The 17,274-nt window shown below is 35.1% G+C and overlaps 1 protein-coding gene across 12 annotated transcripts in view; it reads right to left on the reverse strand.

Annotated features, from left to right (window-relative positions):
* The window catches only part of osa (trithorax group protein osa), a 742,554-nt gene that overhangs the window by 57,335 nt on the left and 667,945 nt on the right, over nt 1-17,274 (reverse strand). For 8 of the 12 annotated variants that reach the window (XM_069839836.1, XM_069839834.1, XM_069839846.1 and 5 more), the window contains 2 exons: nt 16,055-16,096; nt 11,452-11,649 (listed from right to left, as the gene is read on the reverse strand). In XM_069839836.1, the coding sequence (XP_069695937.1) occupies nt 11,452-11,649; nt 16,055-16,096 (240 nt within the window). The remainder of the gene's footprint in view (nt 1-11,451; nt 11,650-16,054; nt 16,097-17,274) is intronic. The other 4 variants (XM_069839840.1, XM_069839838.1, XM_069839842.1 and 1 more) reach the window with 3 other exon arrangements.

Genomic DNA, 17,274 nt, shown 5'->3' on the forward strand with positions numbered 1-17,274 from the left:
ACTTAAAACGTGTTGACGATACAGCATTAATTGCAGAAGCGCTGAAAGTACCGTGGCATACTATCTGGACATTACGGACAGTAGACGAAAAAATTGACCGACTTAATGATTATATATTATCGTTATTCGACAATCACACGCCCATTCAGACGAGATGTGTTAAGAGAGCTCCTGCCCCCTGGATGACTACTGAAATCAAGACCCTAATGACTTCTAGAGACGTGGCACATTGTAAGTACAGACATGATAAAACTGACGCAAATCTTCAACATTATAGACAGTCACGAAACAAAACGACTCAGGCAATAAGAAATGCAAAACTGAGGTTTTTCCATGAACTTATAACACGAACTGAATGACCACTTTGTTTTGACACAAACAACGGGCGTGAACGAAACAACAAAACAACATACAATTGACGAACTAAACAGTATTACCCTACCAGAGAGGGAAAAGTTTCACTTTCTGTACCTTTCACATGATGACGTAAAGAAGGCAATAAAGCGTATTTCGACCAAAACTGAAGGATCAGATCGGATTGGAATAAAACTGCTCCAGAAAATTATTGACGTAATACTACCAACCTTGACCCACATTTTTAACGCCTCATTCATAACCTCTACATATCCTCAACTTTGGAAACAAGCCCTCATTAGACCTATCCCGAAAAATAAAATTCCTGAATCCCCAAACGACTACAGATCAATTAGCATCTTACCAGCTCTGTCAAAAGCACTGGAGCGCGTAGTACATAAGCAACTGACTGACTACCTCAATGAGCATTGCTTACTTGACGACTACCAATCTGGTTTCCGTGCAGGACATAATACTACTACTGCCCTTTTAAAAGTGATTGAAGACACTCGAGAAGCCAGCGACAGAGGAGAATTAACACTACTGACATTACTAGACTTCAGCAAAGCTTTCGACACAGTTGACACGGATCTCCTTTTATGCAAACTAAAAAACTACAATCTTTCTAACAGTGCCGTTGCTTGGTTCGATTCCTACCTTCGCGAACGCCAACAATGTGTATCAGCCAGTGGTCATTCTTCCAATTGGCGTACCGTCAAGGCCGGAATCCCTCAGGGCTCGGTTCTTGGGCCATTACGTTTACGCTTTATATAAATGACGTAACGAAGATCTTAAAATATTCAAAACACCACCTATACGCTGACTACTTACAACTTTACATTCATTCCTGAACTTGTACAATCAATGACTCTGTGACCAGAATTAATGAAGATCTAGCATCTGTAGCTCAATGGGCGCAAAAATTTGGACTCAGACTAAACCCAGACAAATCACAAGCTATAATAATGGGCCACCAACGAGCATTAAACAAAATAGATCTAGCCACTGTATCAAATACAAAAATAAATAATACTACAATTACATATAGTAAGACAGTAAAAAATTTAGGAGTATATTTAGATTCAAATTTAAATTTTCAAAGTCAAGTGACCTACATATGTAAGAAAACTTTTTCCATAATTCATTCCCTCAAACACTTAACCAATGTTTTACCTCTCAGCCTTAAAAAGAACCTGATCCAAACTTTAGTGATGCCCCACTTCGATTATTGCGATTCTTTATTCACGAATCTAAATACTGATCTTGCCCATAGACTACAGCGTGTTCACAATATCTGCGTTCGTTTCGTTTGTAATATTAGAAAATTCGATCATGTAACACCGTCACTAGAATTGTTGTCTTGGAGTCCACTTAAAGAAAGAAGATTCTTCAACTCTCTCTTATTACTATTTAAAATCATCCACACCTCCACACCCTCTTACCTAGCATCTCGTTTTGTTTACCTTTCACTACCTCGAACCCGGAACATGTACCTTCTCTCTATTCCTCTGCACAGAACATCCTTCTACTCATCATCTTTCAGCATATCTATTCCACGCCTCTGGAATTCTCTCCTGACCACGTCAGAGACTGTTGGACAATATCAAAATTCAAATTTAAATTAAAAAATCACATTCTAGTTCGTGGAATTGCTTGTTGAACACATGTCAGGTTGCGCAACTTCACCTTAACCCATGACATAGAGTAAATATTGTAACTATGCTGTTGTAAAATTGAAAATTAATATGTAATGTATTTATTATTATTATTATTATTATTATTATTATTGTTATTATTGTTATTATTATTATTGTCAGTTATCAATATCATCATTGCTATCTCTGTTTTCTTTCTTTTTGTTGTATTAGCTCGATGAGAGCACTATAATGTACTTTTGACTCTGTTGACCCTCTATAGGGCTTTAACTTAAGTTGTATCATTTTCATCAGTGTTTGTATTTCTTTTTTGTATTTATATGTGCTATCTGGTAGGATGGAAGAGAAGGCCTTATGGCCTTATCCTGTCAGATTAAATAAATTATTATTATTATTATCATCAAGATAAAGAGTGCTCAATTAGTGCATACATGCACACACACACACACACACACACACACACACACACACACACACACACACACACACACTCGTGTGAAAAAATGTACTAATTATTATTAATTCAGAAATTTTGTAAATAGCATACATAAAGCCAATTAATCTTGCAAAGAATATGTATCTACTAAAGATCATGTCTGAATTCATAAATTGTACGAAGTGTTTGTACATAAAAATGTCATCTGAACATGGCAAATAAGATGTGTAAGAAACAAATTTGACGTTTTCATTGTCTACCAGTACTTATTCCACAGCATTACAATTTTGACAATGGACATATTAACATCTAATTAAGAACATTCTGTTATCCTTTACATTGCTTTATTTCGAGCTGATAAAGAAGGTTTTTAATGGATTTTAAGTGATAGATTCTAGTGTCGCTGTATTTTTAGGATGTTAAATAGTTAGTGATGAGGTTCAAACAAGTTTCGTTGACTCTTATGAACAAGAAACACTATATCCTCAAAGTACAGGTCGCTATATTATTTGAAATACTAACACAATTAAAAATGCACTAACAATTTACTGTCTGAAGTATGAGGAGATGAGAATGGACTTGCGTAATTATTACTCATTTCATTTCTTAGAAACATTTTTGTGCTCTAAAAGAACATACATTTACACTGGCATTTCTGAGATTGTCAGTCAACCTAGATTTCTTCTGAATATATATTGATTAAAATAGATTATATGCCAGTTGTAAGAACTTTGTTGATATATCACAATCAGACAACGGTTTATTCACATAGATGGGTACTTCTTTGGTTAATGATCCTTCTAAATTGCAGAGACATAACATAACTGGTGAAATAAGGTGATAATAATGGAACAGATTACAGATACTAAAATGCCTATCAGGAGTAAAATGGGGTAGCTCTCAAGATACATTAAACAAAACTTACCAAATATATATAAAACCACTGCTTGAAAACGGAAGTGAAGCAATCATAACAACAAATTCAAACAAACAAAAGAAATTAGAGACAATATAGAATAGAGCATTGAGATTAATCACAGGAGGGTTCAGAAGTACTCCAGCAACAGCACTTCAGTTATACACAGGTAACATCCCAATAGAATAAATTAAAATACAAGCAGCCAACACATATGTTAGGACAAAATCTCTAAAAGACGAACCTTGGGTAAATTCAAAGCCAACAGTTGAGCTCACAACCCAGAAAGATCTAATAATCATAATAACCAACTATTTAGAAACCTCAGGAATCCCAACTGAGATTAAGCAGTTACCTTTGCAAAAAAAATCCACTAGATTATGTTCATTATGATATTCATATAGATCTCCTAGAATCAGCTAACAAAAAGACGGATTCACCTGAAATTTTAAACAACTGGCAATGGAAACTCTCAATGGGAAATACCTCTCAGACAAATGGCTGAGGGTTTACACTGACGGCTCGCTTATAACTGACGGAGAAGTTGGAGTGGGAGTCTACTGTGAACACTTTAGCCATTATATCGCAATAGGGCAAAACAAGACAGTTTTTGAAGGAGAGAGCCAAGCAATCCTATTTGCACTTACACAACTACTACACAGACAGAATTTATTTGAAAAGGCAGTTATTCTAATGGATTCGAAATCAGTAATACAAGCAATCTCTTCCAGGCAAAAACCAAAAACAAGAATGATACAAGAAATAAAGAAACTTTTAACACAAATTTGTAAACTAAAACATATAGCAATACAGTGGATTCCAGCTCGTGTAGGACTCCAGGGAAAAGAAATTGCTGATACTCTAGCAAAAAAAGGTACAACCAACAAAATTCTGGATGCCCAAGAAATAAAGTCACTTCTTAGGAGAAAGGCTCTGCAAATTTACAAAACTACAATCCAGAATGACACCAAAGATGAACAGTGGGCTAAAATACAAGAAGAATGGACAGTAAATAAACAAAGACCACGGAAAGAAGCAGTAGCAACATTTAGACTGAAGACAGGTCATGATTGTCTAGCAGCACATCTTTGCAAAATAAAGATCTTCACTTCTGAGGCGTGTACTCTCTGTTGACAGCCAGGGACAACACTGAATGCCGACCATCTCTTACCTGCAGGAAACTTGATGCAAAACAGCAGATAGCCGACTTAGCCAAATTGTACTGGACAGCAAGATTCCAAATGAACTAGATGGTTTCAGTTGGAAGGCCATTGGAGGAGGAGGAGGAGGAGGAGGAGGAGGAGGAGGAGGATGAGGAGGAGGAGGAGGAAGAAGAAGAAGAACAACAACAACGACGACGATTAAAAAGTGAATGGCACGGTAAACAAACTTGTTCCTTAGTCACCTCGTCCACAGAAAATCTCAAAGAATGTTACACAAATGACATTAGAAATCATTAATACATGGAGTATCACCTACTAAACTTGGAGACGTTCTTTGCAAGAACAGAGGAATAATTCAAAATTAGTGGGTTAAATAATGACTTGGGTGATAGAAAGCTGAGAATTAGCAATGGATCCATAAAACAATGCAGTTACCTGCCTCTATTGTTCTAGTGTAATTGAAAATGGTGGAAACTTTTTTTTTATAGTTTCCATGGCGACAGCTAGAATAAAATAAACTCATTTTTGAAATGCAGGTTATCCTGTAACACAACATAGAAAATGGATCATATGACAAGCTGAGACTAATTAAACTTTTCACTAAAGTGGAGAATTAGATACAGCAGCTTTCAACTATCCCATTACGATGTTAGCCAATTTGAACTAAGTACACGTTGTCATCAACATATGAGCATAATGTTTACCTGTGGTATTGTTGTCAGGAGAAATCTGTTTTTTCTCTCTCCCTCTGTCATTCTTAACATTTCTGAGTGATGGCGCAACTGTTTGCGACAAGGTTAGGTAGGGTTTGATGAAGATATATATTAGTGTCAATTAGACATACTGTTAATGATAAGGTTAGAGCTTGAAGAGGAGATAGATTAGAGACAAGTAGGTCCGCTGTCAATGACAAGGTTAGTTAAGGTTTGGTGAGGGGGATATAATTATTAGTGACAAGAGTTTCGCGCATAAATGACACAAATGATTGTTAGGTTCGTTATATCTTTGATATATTTTCGTTTCTCAAATTAGTCGATTTCAATGATACTCCCTGGTCCACATCATATTTCTCCTTCATTTTGCTGTGATAACGTGATATCTTCGAAAACATGTGTTTTCTTTTAGTGGTTTAAAATTCTCTGTTATATTCCGTAAATCTTGCACTTGACTAGTGCAATGAATTCTTAAAGAAGATAGTCACGAATTTTACTGGCAACATTTCAATTCTCTTTTGTTTCATATGGCTCAGTACGGCTCAGTGACTAGTGGTGAGCATAGTTGGTGTTGCTGTACTGTCGGAATTATCCACTTGTTCCAGACTTTTAATATTTCGCTAATGTAACATAAAGAAAGTTCGAGGAGCCCTTGTTTCTATTCCACTTATAAATAGCTTATCTTATCTTTGCAATCTTCCCTCTCTGAGAAAAACTCATGCAATGAACTACACTACAGCCATACTTGCTGGAGTAACAATGCTAACTTTGTATATATATAATTTCTACACCAAAATTAATAGAACTGAAACAAATTATATTTTAACTTCTATGTACAAGCCACAAGATATGCCAAGAACTAAGTGCGCCATCATTTTAAACCAAGACTATATTGATACGGAGTACGTAACTATAATGAAAGTTAAATATGTACACTACAATAACTCTGACTTCACCTAAATGGTGGTCTACTTTCCTTATTTGACAGGTTAAAATCAAGGTACAGCATACAATAACAACTATATCCAATTTCTCAGATAAGATCAAAATAGATTTTAAACAGTCCACAATTGTTGTCCTTGGTGACCAAGTTATTACCATTAGATCACAAGTTCGCAAATTCAACCTTGGTCGAGGGCAATAATCTAGCATGGCTTCCTTCAGAAGGAAAGCAAAAATAGCAGGCCTGTGTCATAAAAGAACACTAACCTCGAATGACAGAATTCGTGACGAAGTTTACTGACCATATTTTCAACTGTACTTACTATATGAGTTTTTAGGCTTTCAAGGTGAATGTGATTAGGATTAAGCTTTTCGATATTCTGTGTTCTAGAAATTGTGAGTTGTCTGGAGTAACCAGATGTAACGAGCCCAACCACATTGGTTTTACCTATCTGCCTTTATGACGGAATCTGTACATAGTTCTGAAATGTTAGAAATGTAAAGTTTCAAGACATAATGGAATACCGAAAAGCCTAATCTTCATCAACTATACTAATCATTGTGGATATGAATTCTGCCTCACAGTTGTTCTCCCCTCGAAACTAGAATAATAAAATACAGCCAAACTAGCAAAGTGCAAAAAAGTCAACTATCTACCTAGAAGCACTGGAAATTTACTAACTGCCAATAACTGCCATTAATTTGGCAGACTGTAACAAAATTCATCTGATATGAGTAAACAAAACGGGAGGAAATAAAACTGATTTATTCTCAAATGAACTGAATAATCAGTCATAAAATCTGACCATTCTTGAAGTCTCAATTAGACATGGTAAATAGACTACAACAAATGGATGAAGAAGTGAGAAGATAGAGGTATTTGTTAAAGAAACATTACAAGTATGGTAAAAGTATTGTATCTAAAAAGAATTCAGCTATGAGGGGTTACAATATAAGATTATTAATCGAACACTTCCATCTACACAGACATTGTAGTCTTCCAATGCCTTCTGTAGTATTTAATTTTCTTAAGGTATTTTTGGTCATGAATTCACATGCTATTAATAAGCTGTTAACTACAGCCCAAAAATTTAAACATTCTCTTTACATGAACTATGCACACTACCTAAATGGCTTCACACAACGATATATTTTAATGGTTTATAGTTGGTTGCAAATATTCAGCTTTTTGGAAAACTTTCATTTGTCATCTTGCATCCTCGTACTATGAAGTTATATCTTCAGATGACTTCTGCCCATCACAGAATCAGAGCACACATTTTTGAGAGTCATATATGTTGAGTCAATGTAGATAAGTAGCTATAATCTGTTCGTGGACCATCAGGAAACAGGCTCTTATTCTTCAGTATACTGTTCCACTGTATGATTTCAATTTCACTGGATATCTGTTTTTGTGTAATTCATTTTGATGAATGGAATAATAATCTGTTGTGGTTAATTTGAAAAACTGTTGTACCTTTTTTTGCCCAAGAAATCAGCCTTTTCATTGTTTTGTATGTTGCAATATGAGGTAGACCAGTAAAAGGCATTCATCTTCTAAAGAGTCTGTAGATTGTCTGATGGACTCATGTATTTCACAAACTCGTCAACTTGTTTTGACAATTATGACTTGTATAGCAGACATAGAAAACCACTCAGAATAATAGCTCTGAAAAAAAAAAAAATTAAAATGGTACAATAATTGTTTCAAGGTAGAATTATCCGTTAAAATGATTTAGAGTTTGTGCCAAGAGATAAGTATGATTAAAATATTTGCTAAAAATTCTTGCACCTGCTTTAGTTATTTTTCAAAAGGGACCCTTCAGTGTAGATGTCAAGCCACTCTGTTCTTAGGTACCTTTCCAGTGCTATTTGCTATTTTAAAATTGACATTGTTTACTCATAGTTAACACAGTTAGGCCTACTATAAAACTTTCTTTTGCTCTTTCTCTCCTGCTTGGGATTGCAAATGAAGTAAACTTTTGATACAGTACTGTTTTTGTCTTACATCAAGCAATTCGGCATTATTATGATCAAGCAGACAGCATAAGAAGCGACCATGCCAGAAAAGTTGCTGTATGTAAACAAACTTCCCCTAAAATAGGGGTTGCCCTGAACAACAAAGTATACCAAATATACAAGTATTAGTAAATGCATACAATTTTATGAAAATGTTTTCGTGAGAAATATAATTATTATTATTGTGTTATTAATTTACTTTATATATGTGATTTCTCAGAAGATAGATTGAATATTTTAGAGCTATCAAAGAAACACTCTTGGCCAAAGAGGATTCAAGATTGAATTCTTTGCAGAAATTAATAAATTTTTTTTGTAATTGTGCCTCTAGCACCCACTACTAACCCAATAATTTCAATAGTTTGTAACTTATACATATGTAAATAATAAGGAACAATTGGACCATAAATTTGATTCTTTTCATTGACTTCTTCCAGTTGAGTTGTATTCAATTCAAAGCGTATAGTCGGATCCATTATATAGCTGTTGTGTTGTTAAAGGCTAATATATCAACCCACTGACAGCTTCCTGTTTCCGATTGTCCATGGATTTCTTCATAGGTGGTATATCCCTTGTCGCAAAGAGCTTGAGCGATTGTGGACCTGATTTTGTAATGCCTGGCATTGCGTAATGTCTCACCATGCGGGCAAGATCCAAGAACGTGGGCGAGAATTTCTATCTCGTTGAAGCAGTGGCGACAACGGTTACTGTCCATGAATCTGCCCGGAATAGTGCGTACAGCCGCTACATTACCGACCATGTTTATAGCATCCCTCCATTCACTGCAGCTCAGTCCTTCATGATGACTGATCCACTGGTTTGTGGCAGGATGTTCCGCGAAAAGGGAAACTCCTTTCTCTTTTTCAAAAAATGCGCTCCATTTCTGAAATTCTAGATCTCTTATCATAGCCCTCACTTTCCTTGAATCAAGAAATCCGTCTCAGGAGTTAGTGAGACTGTCATCATATGTTAAATTTAGTCTGGTTAAGCAGTGTTTGTTTTCATCTATTGGGCTTCTGGTATTTAGAATATAGGGATTATTTGATTTGTATAGTGTTTTCAAAGCATTAATTTGCTGCAGAACTGCTTCCCATTGAGATCTGAAAAGTCCTAAGCCTTTAAATTTTCTGGGGCTGTAAACCATATTGTCAGGAAAATCAACAGGGAGTTGTAAAATTTCCTTTAAAGTGCATTTTATCATTTTGTCAGAGTCTTCTAGAAATTTTTAGGGAATTTGAAGAAAGGGAATAGTCTGAAAAGGATAGATGAGTATAGGTCAAATCGAAGCATTTAAGATAGAGAACTTCTGGTCGGCTCAGAGAAGGGATAAAGATGCGAGTAATTCCAAATTTTGAAGTAATGTTTGCATAGCTGTTACAGGATTAAATGCAATCTCATTTTCATAATCTACACCTAAATATCGGATTGTCTCACCAGTGGATATAATTTTTACGTCACCTTCGTCTGTACTGAAGTATCCACCTTGGAGTTAACCTTTACCAATATTAATGCACATACATTTAGACATATTTACTTCTAAGCCAATCTCTTTGAAACTTTGGATAGCCATTCTTGATAATTCCAATGCAGATGGTTTGTTTTTCCCTATGATGACGGTGTCATCGACAAACCCTAAGACAGTTAAAGGTTTGGAACGTGGAACAAGAGGGAATCCATATTCATTTACCACTGTTTCCTCTGAAAGTTCCTGTAGTATGTAACAAAAATGACATCTTCACTCTGGTAACTCAATAAATCCTGACCTGATTATACGAGATCTTACCCAAAAGTTTGAGAAGTATGAATTATAAGCCCAAATCAGATATAAACTAGCCTTCCACTAGAAAGAGCGAGGAGCATCCTATGTGAATCACTATGGCAACAGCCAGCAAGAGGAGATTCAGTGTTGAGTTACGTGATTTTTTTTTAATTGAGCGTTTTTAGCGACTTGGCAATACTCATATGTAAATAAAAAAAAAATAATACATAAATAAATAGTACATAATTACACGAAATTCTATGTGTGTTTCTATAAACGCACTCTATACATAGGAATATGAGAAGGAAAAAATCGAGTCAGCAAGAATAAAGTTCTCACATATAGTCAATCTCATAAAGAGAATATAAATATAGATTGGTATGTACACACACTATGAATGCGAAGGGAGGGACTCTTCAAAACAATGTTAATTAGAAGCCCAGAGGACGTTCAAATGTTGGATGTTCTCTGATTAGATGGCAGGATGAAATCTCATTAAGTTTGAAACAAATCAATAATCCTAAATTCATGAAGTTGATGATGAAAAAATGTACATTTATGCCATTCTAGCATTATAAACAGGTTATTACTACATCGAAAATTGTGCGTAATTGGCTCATTATGGCACGCATGCTGATAAAAGCAATAACATATTTGCTATGACATAATATCGGAACGCTTGCTATCTTAGTTATCATTTCTACGCGTGACATAACAAGCAAGAGATGAAATGCAGGGCAGAAGTAACATATCATATTTTATTTCCAATCTTTAACAATTTTGTTTCACTTTTTTAATATCACATAAAACAGTTCCGTGGTTCAGAGAAACTATATTAATAAAATAAAGGAACATTTGTAACAATCTGCAAAGTCATCCATTACTCTTTACTCTATGCCAAGGCCAGGCGCAACTAATCGATTTGTCAGTTATGGATCCCAAATTGAATTTCTTTCATAATTTCTTTCCTACAATTTATAATGCTAAGATGTCATAAAGTGTTGTATCCAACTCGTGGATAATCTTATTATGACACTCGTGAAAATTGTTGCACTCACCTATAGTTCATGTGAAAAACATTCACTCATGCCATAATCATCAAGATTATCCACTTGTTGCATAAATAACTATTATGTAAAGCTACTTATTTATAGATACAGACTATGATTTCAACACTTTCAGTAATCCTTGGATGTAAGTTTAAAACAACGCATAAATCCTCGATTTGTACTTAGAACAAAGGAAGTAGACCACCTTCAGACAAACTCCTCTATGTCACACATGTGTGGCTGTTTGTTTAAATGTTTCTATGATGCCTGCCTACTTGCTACGCTATGTACATAAGTCTACTGAATTATGCTAGTGTTACCCAGGATTCACTGATATTCCATCCCAGCTTAAGTTTAAGTGCATTATGAGACTGCTACAGTGGATTCTGGGTGTGGAACAGCTACACTAAGACTAAGTAAACTACCATGGAACTAAACACTGCACCTTGCATACCTCCATGAATCCCCCTCTCTCCTTGACATAGAGGTACAGTCGAAAGAGATCGAGGGGGTTCTTGGAGATTGTGGGGCATGCTGAGATGGGTGTCCCACGTTCCTCCATGAACTGCAGGAGCTTGTCCAACCAGATGCGGCGCTCGTGACTCTCGTCCATCTCGTACAGCTTTCCCAGACTGTCTGGCTTCTGTGTGCACCCAACACAAGAGAATAGTAATAAGTACATAAAGAAACCACATTGTCTGCAGGAGATTTACTTTTACCACTGATACCAATATCACACTGTCAATGCAAGAATTTGGCTGCAATTGAAGAACTAGCTCTGAGAATAAAGGGATGACTCACAACACTACCCAATTTCGAAAGAATCCCCAATCTTGTAAAAAAAAAAAAGCCTTTTCCTGCACAATATTGTGCAAAATCTCAAGGAATACATGACAATTAAAGCCAGAGACTTTATATTTTTCAAGATGCCTCTAGGTTTTGAAACAGTTTAATTAATGTGCACTATGCACCTCAAATAATAATACATATTTTTCTCATTTATACTTGCTAAATGGACCACCCTCACATTTTAGTGAAGCATAAAATCAGCAGTAAAAGTAAACACGAACATGCAATTCAAGTATTGGTATCAATGCTGAGAGCCTACAATGGTTGCAAGTTCTCATCACTGATTTCTTACGTTACTGAAAAGTTCATCAGCTCTAGAAACAGAGTTAAATGTTACAAAGGAGAACTCAATCATAACTCAACCAATTTAATATTATAGATAAGCTTATAAATTAAGCCATTTAAAGTAGATTTATTTTGTGCTATCAACTCCAAGCAGTTAGAAAAAAAGTGGATTTGTACAAAGAACAATTCTATACAAATATAGGTCATCACTGAATATATAAATGAAATTTAAAGTTACATTTACTATTAAAGAAAAGGTTATTTCTGATAAAGGTGTAACCTGATTATTACGGAAATAATGTACGCAATTAAAATGAAAATATCTGAAGGTAATAATGAATTGTTACTGTTAGTACTTTTACGCATGTTATAAAGAAGAAAAGACATTATAAACATTTAAAATACATATTTAGCAAATATATAAAGAAAAAAGGAGTTACAAATATAGCAAGGTTAATAAAAAGAAACAAAGAATTAGAGCAATAAAATCTACAATTGGTATGGAGGAGTGAGTGTACATCTCAATTTTGTGACTAAAAATTCAGGTTACTAAAACTGTAACAGATTACTCATGTTAAGAGAATTAAATAATAGATCAGATTAACTCAATTTCTTTATACAAATTTAATATAAACTGTGCACAGTAAGACAACAATAATGTGTTGTTTACTAATTGTAATAATGTTATGGAGTTCTCCTCTGAATATAACAGTAGCATGCTTTACACCTCGTCCAGCTAGGAATACATGAAGCATGGCTGTGATTGTGTGCAGGATGCAAGCATGAACAAGCAGCTATATGTACACACTGGCTTTCAGTCACAGGTTGCCCACACTAAATGTTTTGCAATGTCTGATATCTAGTTAAATTTAAAAATGCAAAATCCCTGGCATAAAGTTAAGTCAGATAGATTAGGATATAGGAATACATAGGGTTCTACTGTGCAATTTCTAAATATAAATATTTTGTTCAGTCTAATATAAAGGAGTCAACACGATGGTTTAGTGGTTAGAATACTGGGCATATAATCCTGTGGACCTGGTTCGAACCCAAGCGTTTTCCCAATTTATAACTGTGTTGACCAAACCTGTGGTCCAGGTAATACAAGGGTTTTCTCTGGAAGCTACAGTTCCCCTGCAGCATCCCAACAAATCTCCATCATCATCATATCTCATCGCAGGTATAGCGTAGACCAGCCTATCACACACCATAGGCAACGATTCCGTCGGTAAATTCGTCTACACAACTGGCTTCATACGGGTAAATGACAAACAGTCAAGTACCCGCCATTAGTAAAATCTCTTTCCATTTTTGACACAGGATTTCATAAGATGCTGAGTTGAATGTGATTTCGATAACTGTTAAAATAAGTATAAAATATGCAAATACAAGCTTAAATATTCACATTTTGAAACTTTAAATTCTATGGAATAACAAAATTAATTTTGAGTGCAATGGTTACTAATAAAAAATATCTACCCTCAAAGAATGACAACAGCTTCTTTCTGTGTATGTTAGGTTCGTTCCAACAACAGTCAGGAACTGTCCGTAACTATTGTGAGCATGCACAGTACAGAAAAATCATTCCAACACACTCCAAACCAGTCCTGAACCGGAAACATGTACTGCAGTCGGGCGTTCCAACAAACTTTTGACAGGGGTTCGAACAGTCAGAAGTAGTCAGCTAGTCAGCGGATTGAGGAATGTACTGAAGAGTACGCGAGACGCGCATACACATAAGCTCACCAACGTCTCCTGGATACTGAAGAAAGACATGATCGACTGTTCACATCAATGAGGTTAAGATGAAACGTGACAGTGCAGATGAATAATAAAACTAGAGATTTAATTTAAATTTTCGCCAAAAAGAAAGAGAATGAAAATTATTTGGGTATTGAAATAGTTAATTACAATTTGAACATGTAACTTTAATTAAAAGTATAATAAATAACGTACATAAATTAATAATTAAAAAAAAACTATTTTTAGATGGGAGTTCCCCAGTACACGACATTGAATTAGCAAAATTCTTGCCTTCCATATTTTTTGTCATCTTTTTATAGAAAATGATCGAAATTCTATTTTCTGCAATTAGAATTAGCTGCGAAACGATAATAATTAAGCATCCCGTTCTTAGCAAAGATGAACAAAGTTATAGCATCTCTGGATTTAGTACATAACGATCTGTGAAAGCATTCCAACAGAGTCCAGTCCAATTTCAATCCCATAGCAGATGCTCAACTAGCGTATGTGCATAAAATGGTACAGGAACTGTACATGAACTGATCCACGAACCGCTTGTTGGAACAAACCTGTTTCTTTTATAAATCCAGGATGGGTACTCAATGAGAGTGCAGAACTGTAGGACTAAAACATGCAATAACAATAATTATAAATATTTATTTTTTCCTCTTTTGGTATGAAGGAGAGGACCACACTACAGCCTCTAGTGAGCCCACTGTGCTTTACCACTCCTATACTTTGTAATGTTTTTTTTTTTTTTTTTTAAGTCTGAATACTCATGCTCTTGTGATACTGTGACTCGGCTGTGTGGTGCCATCACGTCTTAAGTTTCCGACGAAGTCACATTAGAGTGCCCTTCCACTTCCTACAAGCATACTATGTCCACTCAGACTGTTGCCATCTGTACATCAGTCATAATATTGCAACACGCTGCACAGTTTTTAGGTTAGTACTATTGAAATAACAATGGATACTAAAATGGAGGGTGAAGATGGAATAATGGATGAAAACATGAGAACCCCGAGAAAAACCCTCAGGAACCTTGGCTTTGTTCCACCACAAATACAACTTCACTGTTGCCAGGATTCGAACCCAAGTTCAGAGTCATTGTAAGCCAGTGCTGTGCCAACTGTGCTACCAAGGCAGTTACATATATACAATATGTCTGTAATGGGGAGGGGGGAAGGAGAAAACTGATCTGCCATGCTTCGTGTAAACCTAGCTCAAATTAGATTATTTGCATTCCATACTCAAGATAAAAAAAATAAACTGAAATGACATGAAATTCTTTAACCACAGAATTGTTAGTCCTTGAAAATCTTTCCATGGGTGGAAGAAAAAAAATATTATGAACCTTTATGAAGCATTACACCTCGCATTAACCTATGAAGCAGTTATCTGCATCATGCCGCTCCTAGTCAGGGATCTCTCCAACACCAACATTATTTTGTGGATTCAATGGTTTCACCATGCACACTTAGTAGTCATCTATTCCATGCTACAAGACAGGGAATTTTTATATTCCTCCACTCTGCACATGACACCAAGCCCCGTTTGAGGTTCCATTATTATATCAAAGCTGTGATTCAACCTCAAGATATTTGCTAGATTGTATATTAATAACAGACATGGAAATCAGAAACATAATGATGAAAGTACTCCCTTCCTGAATATAAAATAAGAGAAGAGATTTCCATGTGAACCTTCGATAGATATGTATTACTGATCGAGTTTTAGGCTGGGGCAAAAGCACAGCTTTGACATGTTGCATACAAGATATTATTCTTTTGACATAAACCTCCTCTCGCTACTAACTTGTTGATACATGAAATAAGCAATGGAGTGCATAAGACATAACTATTTGCTGCATAAGAACATAATTAACAAAAGCAACAATATCGGTGGACAAAATTTTGAATTGAACAGAAAAGATCACTAATATTTTTGTTCGATATCTCACCATCTTAATAGCTAAGAACATAACATATTTATAAAATCTACATTTATCTAGCAATCATAATTTGCTGCAAGACCTCTGTCTTGGAAACTGAACACTTGAATTTTTACAAGAGGAATTGTGCAGAATGCGGAGGAACTAGAAAGGTTTAGTAGATGCAGCACATTAAGGCTCTGAAGCACAAACAGCAAGACAATATATAAACGATAAAAACCTTTGATCTGTATGGATCTTGGTGCACATGACTGTTAAACACCTGGAAAATAAACAAGGATTGTGTTGTACGAACAGTCTGCAACCCCTAATACAATCTTGTGAATGTGGCTCTTTTGGGCAACTTTCTCAAGTTACAGCAATTTTTTAAGTTCTCTAAATTTTTGTGTACCTAACAATGGAAAACAAGAATTCTATATTATACATACTTATTATGATGAACAACATTTAAATGTCAGACCCAACTATATTCAAAATAATTCAACACATACATGGTAGAGTCGATAATTTCGTGAATTATGACCAACACCAGTGATTTAGTTTTGGCACTTCATGTATATCGCCAATATTTCATCTGCCAATGTTGACATAATTGAAAGAAATAAGGGTGTGTGCATCAGAAATTTGGTGATGAAACGGGAAAAATAATGTTCTAAGATATGAGGGTATGAAAAATGTGGTAACACTGTTGAGTGTTTTTAGACTTTTAGTTACCATTTTGCATTCATTATGTAAAAATTTTACATATCCACACCAATTAAATACATAATTAACTTTATTACTATTTTAAATACAATTCACATATGAGGCATGTAGTTGCAAAATCAGATACCGGTACATCACTTTTTTTTCGAAAACGAGTTAATGTTATATTTCATATCTTCATATGATTCTACAATTGATGGGTACACGGGAAGAACGATCAAGGTCCCTTTTAGAAAGTTTCGAGAAAAACGAATTTTAAAGTTTAATCACTTAATACTTTGTTATGTGTGTATTTAATAGAAATTGACGTAGTGGAATGTCAAGAACGATTATTTCTTATTACTAGCTAGACCACATGATAGTACTTCCTTTCCACTATAAGATAGCATTATTAACTCAATTTCGATTTTTGGTGGACCTTGATCGTTTTTCCCGTGTACCCTTCAATTGCTATAGCACTGTTATGCTCCAAAGCCAGAGACATCACATGGATTTGTATGGTGAAAGACTAGTATTGCTTACAGGAAAAACGATGAATGTCACATTTCTATTAAGGATTACATAATGATCTAATTGAGTCTATAACTGCAAGATGTAGTGCTGTTTCTATAGAAAATAAAGGAAAGGATTACTGTATTCGTGGTGGTAATTCTCCTTTTTACCATTTTTCATAAGAACAACATTAAATTTCGCAGTAATCCATTGAATTAGATAATGACATCAACCTTAAGAAAA

Source organism: Periplaneta americana, chromosome 11, assembly GCF_040183065.1.
Source record: "Periplaneta americana isolate PAMFEO1 chromosome 11, P.americana_PAMFEO1_priV1, whole genome shotgun sequence".
Lineage (NCBI taxonomy): Eukaryota > Metazoa > Arthropoda > Insecta > Blattodea > Blattidae > Periplaneta > Periplaneta americana.